Genomic DNA, 13,605 nt, shown 5'->3' on the forward strand with positions numbered 1-13,605 from the left:
AGCCTCCAGCAATGAGATTTCAGGCAAAGGTCTATCAAGGAGTGGGGCAACGGTGTTAGTGGTGGTGTACAGAAAGAACCCCAGGAAATTAGGGATTTAAGAGGGCTGACAATGGGTGACGCAAAGGAAGATGGGGTACTGAAAATGGAAGAATGGAGTTCATGGTGGGCTCTGATACGAAATGATGTAGGACAGCATCATGGATTTGCGGCTATGAGAGAATGTGGGAGAGGTAGAGGGGAGAAGAGGGAAAGGAAGAGGAAGAAGGAAGAGCAGGAAGGGGATACAAGGGGGAAAACACACATTCATTTCAATTCAAATTCATCAATAACTACCTCTCACATGGCTTTCAAACACTACACATGAAATTACACCCTAAAACTAGATGAAATTACACTCATACCCCTAAAATACACAAATATTACAAACAGGCGTCCAAGATAAAAATCCTATCACAAGCAAACTAAACACACACACACAACTAATTAACTAAGCACATTTGGGTTTAGTACCCAATAATCCATCAATCCTCATCTTTGACATAGGCCTCCAAATTGGGTTAAAATGATCCACCCAAATATCTGCTTCTTGTTCTACATCACATGGTCATATCCATGATGTAACAACCACTATTACCCTGAGAAGTAATGGAAAACAAATGCCTACATCCTTAACATCAATGCCCATGGTACATTAATGTTGTCAAAATTCTTTCATGCATCTTGCATTTTATGAATTGACCACGGCCTGGACTAGTAGCAACAATTTGGCAAATAATAAAGCCTAAGATGCAACTCAACATGACAAACCGCCAGTCTCTGCCATGATCAGTCTTCCACATGTTACGTTTCAGCAGACAATTGTTTATCATGTGTGCAAAATTCATTCTTATTTTTTTTCAAAAGAATACCACTCAAAAATCAAAACTATATGGCAAAATGAGCACATGCTCCTGTATTGGGAATAGTACAGTGCATGGCCTTAATAATAGCCACTACAGCCTTGTCAACCTAACCTGATGAAGAAAAATAAAAATCCATGATCCTCTAATAAGCATTATTGAACTAGAAAGCAGAAACAGATCCAATGAAGGGAAACAAGAAGTCCTCACTCATGAAAACAAAGAAAAACAAAAACAAAATATTTAATAAAGCCGCCCAATCTCCACTGACATATTGAAAATAGCATTCCTTAAAACATCCTGTCCTATAAGCCCAAAGATAAGTTATTCCTTACTATGGGGGGCAGTAGAAGGAGCAAGGGTAGACCTAAAATAACTTGGAATGAGATGGTAAGGATTTAATAGCCCTGAATTTGTCAAAAGAAATGATCCATGATCACATAAATTGGCAGAAAATGATTCATATAGCCAACCCCACCTAGTGGGACTTAAGGCTTGGTTTTGTTGTTGTTTGGTTGTTATCTAAAGAAGACCCACTAATAATCTCTTTCCAAATAAATTTTTCATTTCATTTCCATCCAAATCCCCATAGCATAGCACAAAGAGCACACCTCGACAACCTCTTCTCATCCTTGCCTTTCCCAAAACCAGTAAAAATAAATTAGTCAAGAGCTACTTCACTTTGGACAAATCCACGACTTCCCACAAAAAATTCCAAAAAGAGTTTTCCATTAATCCCAAGCAAAGCAGCAATGTAGAAACAAATGAGATGCATCCTCAGACTATTCCCACACATGAGAACACATATTGGGAGACAAGGCTTTAGAAGGCCTCCTACTCTGCAACAGATTGTTAGTGTAACGCTATTAAGAGCCACTAGCCAAACAAATGCCTTTATCTTAGAAGAAGCTTTAGTCTCCCATACACACCAATAGAGAGAAAAATTCACATCAATCTTAATAAGGCAAGAAAAGAAAGATTTGCACAAATAGCCCCAAGAAGGATCCCAAAACCAAATTCTATCACCACTTGCACAGGAGATTTGGCAGTCCTTCAGAACAAAGAAGACAGCTCCTCAACCTCTCTATCATTTAAAGCACTTATAAAATGGAAGTGCCAAGAAATGGAATCCTTCTCAAGAATAATAAAAGGGCAAATCACAACCTTTTGATAAGAAGAAAGATGATACCAGCAAAGGAACAGGACAAAGCATTCAACCCAACCATACATCTCCTCAAAACCTAGGTAGCATTTGATTCATAGATGGAATCGGAATCAGAATCGGAATCAGAATCAAAATGCACCAGAATCTGAAATGGAATGTCATATTCCCCTTTCATGTTTGGTTAGAAGAAGAATGGGAATCGAAATTGTATTATAGCTTTTAGTATATGTAGACCTAAGATTCAGAATGGATCTAAATTAACAATTATGCTACCATACAGGATAAAAAAATACGCATTTAATATAATTATTATATAATATTATTATGTTCAATTATTATTTAATGATGAATTTTTTTATAATGATATCATTATCATCATGTACTTTATTATACTTTGCATATCATATTTTATTATATCTTATGTTATTATACTATTTTGTTTTAACTAGCTTATTAATTTTACATTTTATTATATATTCTGTAATTATTACATTTTATTTTTATGTAATTTATTAAATTTAAATAACAATATCAGATATTATATTCTTATGATATAATGTATTATTTAATATAAAATAATAATATAATAAAACAATAATCATACAATAACCGTAGCATTACATTTTATCATGCAATAGTATTATACATCTTTTATATATTAGAAAATTATTAATGTCTATGTTTATAATTAATGAGAGTAGTAATTAAGATTTTATCTATAAATAGTAATATAATACATCAATAATCATACCACAGTTATTTCAGACTTTAATTATTAATTTATATATTTATAATGAATGATAGTAATAATTAATATTTTATCTAATTTTAAGACTATAAATAATCATATTAACTATTTTATTTTAAGATTATAAATAATAATATAATAAATCAATGGTCATACCACAATTATATCATAGTATTTATTATTTATTATTATTCTATTATTTTTATATGTTATAATATTATTATTTATTTCAAAAAATAATAAATATTTATATTTTTACTGTATATTTATGTTTAAAGATTTCATAACATCAATACTATTTTTAAAATTTATGTAACATAAAATTATTATACTATAATGGTGAGTAAGGCGATAAATACAACAACAAAACCAAGCCTTAAGTCCCACTAGGTGGGGTTAGCTATATGAATCATTTTCCGTCAATTTATGCGATCATGGACCATTTCTTTTGATAGATTCAGGACTATTAAATCCTTACTATCTCCTTCCAACTTATTTTAGGTCTACCTCTGCCCCTTCTACTGCCCCCCACAGTAACTAACTCATCTTCCTCACTGGCACACTATGTGGCCTACGTTGCACGCGTCCATACCATCTAAGTCGTCCCTCCCTTATCTTATCTTCTATAGGAGTCACACCTAACTTACCGCGAATATGTTCATTCCTTAATTTATCTTTCAATGTTATACCACTCATCCATCTAAGCATTCTCATCTCGGCAACTTTTACTTTTTGGATATTTTGTTTCTTCGTCATCCAACATTCTGATCCATATAGCATAGTCACTCTTATAGCTGTCCTTTAAAACTGCCCTTTTAATTTTAAGAGTATTCTACGATCACAAAGCACACTTAAAACACTTCTCCATTTTACCCAACCTGCTTTAACTCTATGCATTACATCATCTTCAATTTCCCCTTCAACTTGCATAATAGATCCAAGATATCGAAATCTACAAATGCTATTTATTTCTTCATCATCAAGTTTAATTTTGTCTCCAATATTCCTCCTACCAATACTGAAATTACATTTCATATATTTAGTCTTATTTCTACTTATCCTGCCTCTAGATTCCAAAGCTTCTCTCCATATTTCTAACTCAGCCTCTACTCCACCCCTAATTTCATCAATTAATACAATATCATCTGCAAACAACATACACCATGGAACCTCATTGGAAACTCTCTAGTTTCTCCATCCATAGTCCTTACACTAGTCATTACTCCATCGTACATATCCTTAATGACATTAGTATGCCTACTACATACACCTTTTTTTTCTAAAACCGACTACAGAGCTTCCCTAGGTATCCTATCATATACTTTCTCTAGGTCAATAAATACCATACGCAAGTCCCTCTTCTTTTCCCTAAACTTTCCATTAATTTTCTTAAAAGATATATAGCTTATGTGGTAGATCTCCCAAGCATAAAACTAAATGTATATATATTGTTTTCAAGAATTGGAATTTAAGCTAATAGGCAAACATCAAAACACTGGCTAAAGTGGGATCTCATTCATGGTTGGCAAATAAATCAAAATGAGATTACCTCAAACCAAAAGCTAGGAATTGGAAATAAACCATTCTGACTCCAATTCCTAGAATCGATTCCTGGCCTATAGCCACTTAAAACCTTTTTCAAGGAAGAAAAGAAGGATAAACCTGTGAAATGCACCCCAAAAGCTAAAGAACTTAGCCCAAGTTAGCATCCCATCATTATGTTATATGCTATATTTACTTTTTATTACACCGCGCCAATGGAAATTCACTACTAAGAGAAAAATCCATCACCGTTTAGAAGAAAGAGCAGTGCTTTTAGACACCACATCAAGAGATAACACTCCTTCCTTCAATCTACACACCAACTACCACTTAACCAAATCAACTCTCTTCTCCCCTACATTTGACCAAAGAAAATCACTCATCGCCCTTTCAAGCTTTTGAACAACCCCTCCGGGTATCTTAAAAAGAGATGATAATAATAATAATAATAATAATAATAATAATAATAATAATAATAATAATAATAATAATGGCTGCCCCATATTCCCTCCCAATAAAAAGGGGGAAAAGGGGGGGTTTACTCCTAAGTAGGTCAAAGGCCACTCTAAAAAACCACACTCAGCAACGGAGGTCAGCTCCCATACCCTGCATGGTTAAGGTTAGCTTGCACTCTAACCCAAATTAATTCTACGATCAGAAATCCTCACAAAAATCTGCGGTTGAGTAGAATGCTAACAAAAAAATCAACGTGGTCATCTTAGAATAGAGATGGTGTCATCAGCAAACAGCAGATGAGATGCTACAACCTCCTCCTTGCCCACCTTAAGACCCCTCACAACATCCCCTCCCCCAAATATATATATATATATATCAATCTACTAAACATATTCACCACAATACAAACAAAAAAGTGATAAAGGATCCCCTTGCCTTTAGGCTGCCCATTAATGATCAGTGAAAAGAAATTTCTTATCAAAAGGAGGTGGACTCACTCTTATCAAGAGCACTTTGACAAATCTTCCAATTTACTTCATGCCTCTCCTTCCCTTAACAGCCTCAATCGCTAGGAGATTGGAAGGAATTCAGAGAAGATTTCTTTGGGGAAGCTTAGGGGAGGAGTTTAAATACCACCTTGTTAGATGGGGACTAGTTAAACAACCCATTTGCTCAGGAGGTCTGGGGTTGAAATCCCTTCTCACTTTCAATAAAGCCAGCCTCAAGAAGTGGTTATGGAGGTTAATGAAGGAGAAAGACCACTTTTGGTTTAACATTATTGTTTCTGAATATGGGCTGGAGCACAATGATAGGGCAACACGCAACAGAAGAGGCACCAATGGAGTGGGTGTATGGAAATTCATCAGGAAAGGATGGGATGATTTTTTTCAATTTGAGACATTTCAAGTGGGGAATGGGGCCAATGTTTACTTTTGGCATTATGTGTGGCGCAAGAACCATAATCTTAAAGCTGCATTTCCTTCCACATACAGCTTGGCTTGTGACAAAAATGCCCTTATCAGCCATCACCTCCAAATCTGACAAGGAACGTGGCAGATTGGGAACTTCATACACTCTAAATTCTACAGATTTTATACAATGTCCATCACCAAAACATCCCCAACAAGCCAACCTGGGCTTTGGACAAAAATGGCACCTGTTAAATCTTTTTATAAGAAGCTCTCACCACTGGGAACAAATTGCAATAACTCCTCTTGGATTCACATTTGGAGGACAGCAGCCCCTTCAAAGCTTGCTTTTTTTGCTTGGGAATCCACACATGGAAATATTTTTACCCTTGACAATCTGCAGAAAAGAGGGCTTACAGTCACGAATTGGTGTTTTCTCTGTATGGCTGAAGCAGAATCAGTAAACCACATTCTTCTCGCTGCCCCTGGACAAGGAACATGTGGGATTTGGCTCTTTCCTTGACTGGGCAGCAGTGGGTTACGGCAAATTCAGTTGGAGGGGAGATTTTGGGCTTGGAAAGGCATCAGAGCCACAAAGGAGAAGTGAAAGACTTTGAACCTCATCCCTCTCACCAGCTTTTGTACCTCATCCCTGTGGTACAAAACATCACCAGTTTCATCTACTTCGCTTCAGAACTGCAAAGCCCAGTGGATTACTGCTATCTACAGCTGGCTTAGTGGGAAAATTGTTATGATCATTTTGTAATCCTTGATGTCTGAAAAACTCTACAGGGTGGTTAATGTTTTGTACCACAGGTTCACATCCCCTTGATGCCTTGATAATATATTTTCTTTTTGCTGATCAAAAATTAATGATCAGTGAAAAATTAGCATTAGAAAAACACCCACTAGTCTAATTCCTCTGCTTATCACCAGACTCTTTCCATATAAGCAACCTATCCAAAAACTTCCAACTAACTCTATCATAAGTTTAATTTAAACACAATGCCCTTCTTTTTTCTATGATGAACATCCTCCACCCATTCATAATCAAGATAGCATCCACAATTTGCCTTTCTCCCACAAAAGCACTTTGGTCAAGAGAACTATTATCACTAAAGACAGAAAACTCAATCCATTAGCCAGCACCTTAGCAATGATCATATACGCATTAGATGCTAGCCTTGAAACTCAGATACTCTAGTCAACCTATTTTCCTGAGGCACCAGGGCCATAAAGGTAGAATTAAAACCTGTGAAACACCGGCACTCCAAGCAGGGAAAAGTGCCTGTGTTGGACATGCGTCAGAAACTGACACTTCCCCGACACAACTCTGACATGTGTCAGACACAGGAGAGGTGTGTCCTGTAATTTTTCAAAATTTGTAAAATCATTCGACACGTGTCAGACACAGCAACTGGAAGTGTCTGACACTTTCAGTGACACTGTCAATATACCAAGTTGTGATCATATCAAAAATTCACAATTTAGGAGAGATCTTTATAAAATAAATATGCTTCCTTACCTATCGTGGTTCACCCTTTCCCCAGACCCTGCATATGCGGGAGCTTTGTGCACCCTGCCCTTTTTTTGTACTAATATTCAGTTCTCAGAATAATAAATTTAAAACTTGAAATTCTGAACTTATCAAAGCAATGGCTTTTATGTTATCTTCTTTCAAGTTCAAAATTCGAACTTTTTTCTATAATTGTCTACCTACCTCCATTGGATGCATCTTTACCTAGCCTTGCAATCATCAAAGTAAAAACCTACATACAGTAGCTTTCAAGTATAATCCTGAATTTTTTTCCCCCTAAATGGGTCATAATTGGAGAAAAGACTTTTATTACCATAATTATATATTTAAAAAATATAATATTAATCCACCATATCCTAAACATGTCATGTCCTATTTTTTAAAGACTTTACATGTCCAATCATTTGCCATCTTAAGTCTTCCTCAAATAACAATTTTTTAAAATGAATCAGAGGCCTCTTCAGCTATCATCCTAACATCTGTCACTAGTTTTTTCTATATAATCACACCTCATTTGCCCATTCACTAGCTTATTAAAAAACTTTCAGAGTTAGAAACACCCCCCCTAACCCATTTAAATTTAGTTTCTTTTCCACCAACTTCCAATCTCCTTCAAAGACATCCTAACACATTCTTCAAATTCACCTTCCTATCTTCCTCTGCAGAAAACCCCTCAACTTTTTCCTATCTAGCAAATTACGTGCACTCAAAAGACTTACTTAACTCAATGTCAAGCATCTCCAAACACCTCGAAATTCTAACTTCTTTGTGCCTCTTTAATCCACTTATGCTTCTTCATAAGCCTAAAACCTTCCCACCCAACAACATCACATCTACTCCAAGTCTCCTTAACTAAAATTGTGAAAACCATGATGATCCAACCATTCTCAAAAAGAAGAGGTCCAGAGGAGCAGTGTCACATCTAACAATTCAAGACCCCAGTCAAGGAGGAAAATAATTTGAGACCGATCTGGCTAATATCTCTTGAATGAGATCAAGAAATACCTCCTCCCACTCATTAGTAAAAAATAACTGCATGCTAGATGAAAACTTCATACTACTTTTTCCCATGGAAATCTAACAACATTAAAGTCATCCCCAATCACCCATCTAACACAAACCGTACACAACCCCCAACTCCTCCCAAAACTGGGACCTGAAGGACCTCCAGAAGGACCATAAACCAAGACACCAAGGTAAACCACCACTGCATCCTTCCCTCCACTTCCAACAACACTGACATGAGAAAGAAACCCCTAACACCGTCCACCCTATCACCCAAGTGTCCCAAACAACCAAAATACCTCCAAAATGCCCTCCATAAAGATAGAATCGCCCAATCTTTGCATCTACCTGACCAAATCACCAAAAGTAGTACTCCCCCTCCCCCCCCCCCCCCCCAAAGTCAATACATTCTAAGTTTATGTTTTACTAAAAATAAAATATCACGGGAGTATCTAGACACTAATTCTCCAACCACAACCCTTTCTTCAGAGTCTCTTAGCCTTCTAACATTCCAACTCATTAACCTTGTACTTTAACTATCTTACTGCCTATCCCTCCCACCCCTCCAACCCCCATAGTTGATTTACGATTCTAGATTTTTCAACACTTCCTGAAGTCTGTTTTTCTTTCTCTCATTAGTGTTAAGCAAAACACTCACTCTAACTTCCTTCTCTAAAGGACTCACCAAATTTAACCCCATCCTCGAGGAGGTCTCATGGATCTTGATTGTCTCTCTCATCCCCTCCTCCCCCAATGGACAAATGGAAATTTCCTCTCTCCCTTCAGCATCCTCACTCTGACACAAAGTATTATTTGGTGAATTATGCAAATTACCTTGAACAAGAAGAATTCCTTTCAAAGGCTTAATAGCCCCTTGAGCAGTCCTATCACAGATCACATGAATTGTACCCAAGACTATTTCAAGATTACCCTCAAGACCATTACAAGAAGAATCCAAATTACTTGGAATAACAGCCAAAAATCCTTCCTCAACCACAGCATTTTGAAAGCCTGCAGCTTCCTTCAAATGGTGAACACCAACCTGTCCATGTCAGAGTTCCTCCCAGAGTCCATATGTCCAATATCTCCCTCTCCTGCTGATTAAATAATTCACAATCCCCCAACTCCACTGCGCCTGAACCTGACACATCATTCTCTTAATTAAGTTTCAGTACTATCAAATTCATCTCTGAACCTGTGGATCTCAATCAGCTGTTCCAGCAGTAAAACTCTTTCAGACTCCTGCATCCTATCATAATCATCATCAACCTCCTCCTCACCGGAAACATAAGATGAAGGAAAATTAAGTCCATCATCACCCCCTTTCCTTCGACAATGAACTTATCTATAATAAGCCAAATAATCCCTATTCTCATTCTTATTTCAGAAGGCTTAAAGTCCCCATCAATCTCAAGATTGCCTTTCGCAATCCCCTTGACACAAGTCTAAAGCATCTAATATTACTTTTAAAACAAAAACAAAAACAAAAAAAGTTGCAATCCAAATATTTTCAATTCTTCATAATCAATGTTTTAAAATGCTCAATCAAGGCTCACCTCAAAGCAAGGCAGGCCTAAATCGCCTTGAGGCTCAATCCAAACTGCCAAATCCTAGAAAGGCTAACGCATTATATGCTTACACTAATGCATTAGTACAAAAGGCACGCCTTTTGCACCTTTTTACTTAAGGCTTATGCATATAAAAGGAATGTCATAATATGAGTTGATTTCTAGAACTCTTGAACGTCAACCTTTCCAAAATAATCAAGAATTGTATAGATCTTGAAATTAATATGAACTTTGTTATGCTATAGCTATCTCTAGCCATGATTTTATGCAATGAATTCAAGTTAGCAATTTTTTAGGGCCCAACAAGGAGTTTGCAAGTTATATTTGATTTTTTTTACATTATATTTTTTATTTTCTTAATTTTCCTATTTAGTAAAATATATGTAATTCATTTACATATTTTTATTTAAAAATAAAATTCTCAAAAATGGCTTACAGCCCAACACCTTAAGGCTTACGCCGCACCTCTTAAGGGTTAGAATGCCTCTCCTTATGCCTTCACATTTTAAACCATTGGTTCATATCATTTATTTTTCCACATTTCCGTTTTTTTTTTTTTTTTTGATAAAGGAAAAAATACTATGGAATAAAAAAGCATGCAAAAAGGAGAAATAACCTTTCCAAATCAACTAGAAGTACAAAGGAGAAGTAAAGAAAAGGGAATTACTACAAAGCAAAGCCCTTCAAGCTCTTTGCATATCAACCAAAGCCACTCCTTCAGATATACCAAATGCAGAACCAGAGTGACTCCAGACAAGGAAGTATCACTCGCCGCCCTTTAAATAATCCTAGCAATATGCACCAACCAAAACTCATAATACTGCAAAAGTAACATGCCTCCAAAGAATTTTCCCATCCTTACTACTAGCAAAGGCCTCAAATTTCTAAAGCAAGAATCTCTCCAAAGAAAGACAACCCAATGCTCCCCAAAAACTCCAAAAATCTAGTTTCAAATGCATCAAAAATAAAAATAATGCCAAAAAAGAACAGTTGCCTCATCGCTTGGAAAGTAAAACAAGCATCTATAGAAAACCAATGGTCCTAGTCAAATTAAAGACAGCAAACCAAGTAAATGCATCGGCTTCGGAAAGGTCAGAGCATTCCAAGTAAAAAACGCAAATGGAAATAGTCACTGTTAGAAACGTTTAAATATTCAAATAAAGATTTGCAATTAACCCAAAAAGCATCCAAAGTTCGTAATCTAGATCCTGTGTAGAAGAACGGAAGGAGTCAGGAACACTCAACAACTTTACGATGCCACATGAGTCTCTAATTCAAACTCTTTCAAAAACAGTAAAGGTAGAACTAGGAGAATTGTTTTTATAAGTTTGAAATGAGAAAATTATGACAACTTGGAACTTTAAAGGCAAAAAATACGAAGATAAGCATCGAAGTTAGGTGCATCCCTGTCCAATAATCCTGTCAAAACAAACTCCCACCCCTCTGCCAATATGAAACTTCATCCATGGTAAAAAAAAAACTAAGAAACAAGTTTCCAGAGCTCATGTAAACAACATTAACACTTGACTTAGCATCCCAGCCATTGGACTCCATACTCACTATGGATCATTTTAGACAGTGTCACACTATGAAGGCTCTTAACCCTATTCCCTTTGCCATTTTGTCGTTGGAGCGGGGCGGAAGAATCAGGAGAGCTTTTGAAGAACCAACTTGGCCCCTTCATGTTGCCAAGGATTGTTGGAGTGCTACCATATCTAATTGGCCTAGTGTACTCTTTGTGAATGATATTAATGTAATCTTTGATTTAATTGACACCCTGCAGTGTAGGGATGCTCTTCAGTGATGTTCTCTCTTTGTAATTGGGTGGCATCCCCTTGATGCCCTTTAATAAACTTCCTTCGCAGATTAAAAAAAAAACGTAAGACATTATGTTCCCAACCCCCACCCCAACTCCCCCCACCCCCCCTCCCCTCCGCGGTCTCACACCTACAAACTTTATCCTAACAAACAAACAATTTCTCTTATCATGGATCACTGCCAACGAAGGAAAATCTGTCACCAGCTTCCCAAACCCATAAGCAACTTGCACATGCATTCTAGTAAGAACAAGAAAATAGAGCAATACAGCACCTACTGTTTGAAAAAAAAATATCACAGAAGAAAAAAAGCACACCAGCAATCCAACCCACTAAAATCCTTCTCACCTACCGGATTCTGAAAATACAAAAATCAAGGATTTTCCTCTCATGGAGCACCTATCTATTAGAGCAATTCTCTAGACTGCATAAACAGTCCTAGTCGCAAACTAAGCAAATACCTCACATTGTCGCACCCACATTAATATTAGCAAGTACAGTTTTAGAAATATCAGCAAGCACAGTTTTAGATAAAAATTCAGAATTTTATCTTTAACCCAGAACCCCTCTCAAATTCCTAGAAACATTCTCAACTACCAAATTTTAAAAAGACGACCTAGGATTTTCCTTTGGTGGAGCACCTACGTATTAGAGCAATTCTAGACTGCACAACCAACCCAAGTTGAAAACTAAGCAAATACCTCAAAATGTTACACCTACATTTGATCCCTTTCATCAAGGAGGTAAAGTAGGCATACAAACCCCTTTTGCTTTGCCTTAGACTCTATTGTAACTAATATCAGCATGCAGAATCTTGGATAAAAATCCAGACCCCCTCTCAAATTCCTAAGATGCTCTCTCCTATATTTCTTTTTTTCCGGGCTCATTTCACCCTCTGCTTTGAGTTACTTACTCTCATTGCTAAATATAACACTGGAAAACAATTCCTCATCAGCATGCTCATTGAATATCACAGATTCTGAGAAATGAAAACTTGGCAAAAAGAAAAGGAGACATATTGTAGGCATACAAACCCCTTTAGCTTTGCCTTAGACTCTATTGTAAATAATATTAGCAAGCAGAGTCGTGGATAAAAATACAGACCCCCTCTCAAATTCCTACGATGCTCTCTCTCCATATATTTCTTTTTTCCCGGGCTCGTTTCACCCTCTGCTTTGAGTTACTTACTCTCATTGCAAAATATAACAATGGAAAACAATTCCTCATCAGCATGCTCATTGAATATCACAGATTCTGAGAAATGAATACTTGGCAAAAAGAAAAGGAGACATACTGTAGGCCTACAAACCCCTTTAGCTTTGCCTTAGACTCTATTGTAACTAATATCAGCAAGCAGGGTCTTGGATAAAAATCCAGACCCCCTCTCAAATTCCTAAGATGCTCTCTCTCCATATATTTCTTTTTTTTCCGGGCTCATTTCACCTTCTGCTTTGAGTTACTCACTCTCATTGCAAAATATAACACTGGAAAACAATTCCTCATCAGCATGCTCATTGAATAACACAGATTCTGAGAAATGAAAACTTGGCAAAAAGAAAAGGAAACATCGTAAGCTTACATGAGAAATATCTCTCTCTTTCCCTTTCAAAAGCAAAACTTTCTTCTTCCCAGTATCAGGAGTCCCAGAAACTCCTGAAACAAAACCAGACGTACGAATATGAAAGCACAAATCAGCTTATAAAAAATGATAAAAACAAAAAATTACTTACACTATAATTAAGACTGCAAACATGCCAGCACCTCACAAAGAACAAACAATAATTCATTCACAGAAACTGAAATTACATACAAAATCACAGAGCCTAATATTATCCAAGAGACTCACATATGTGGACAATGCATATAATAACAAAGAATTTCGGGCAACATCGAATTAAGGATAAAATTAAAATGAAGGCAAACAATTAGCAGACATGTTAACCATTTGAAGTTTAAAG

At 36.5% G+C, this 13,605-nt stretch overlaps 1 protein-coding gene across 2 annotated transcripts in view; it reads right to left on the reverse strand.

The window, feature by feature from the left end:
* The window catches only part of LOC131164469 (regulator of nonsense transcripts UPF3), a 61,210-nt gene that overhangs the window by 16,049 nt on the left and 31,556 nt on the right, over positions 1-13,605 (reverse strand). For both annotated transcript variants that reach the window (XM_058121680.1, XM_058121679.1), the window contains exon 8: positions 13,227-13,300. In XM_058121680.1, the coding sequence (XP_057977663.1) occupies positions 13,227-13,300 (74 nt within the window). The remainder of the gene's footprint in view (positions 1-13,226; positions 13,301-13,605) is intronic.

Source organism: Malania oleifera, chromosome 9 (genome assembly GCF_029873635.1).
Source record: "Malania oleifera isolate guangnan ecotype guangnan chromosome 9, ASM2987363v1, whole genome shotgun sequence".
Taxonomy (NCBI): Eukaryota; Viridiplantae; Streptophyta; class Magnoliopsida; order Santalales; family Ximeniaceae; genus Malania; species Malania oleifera.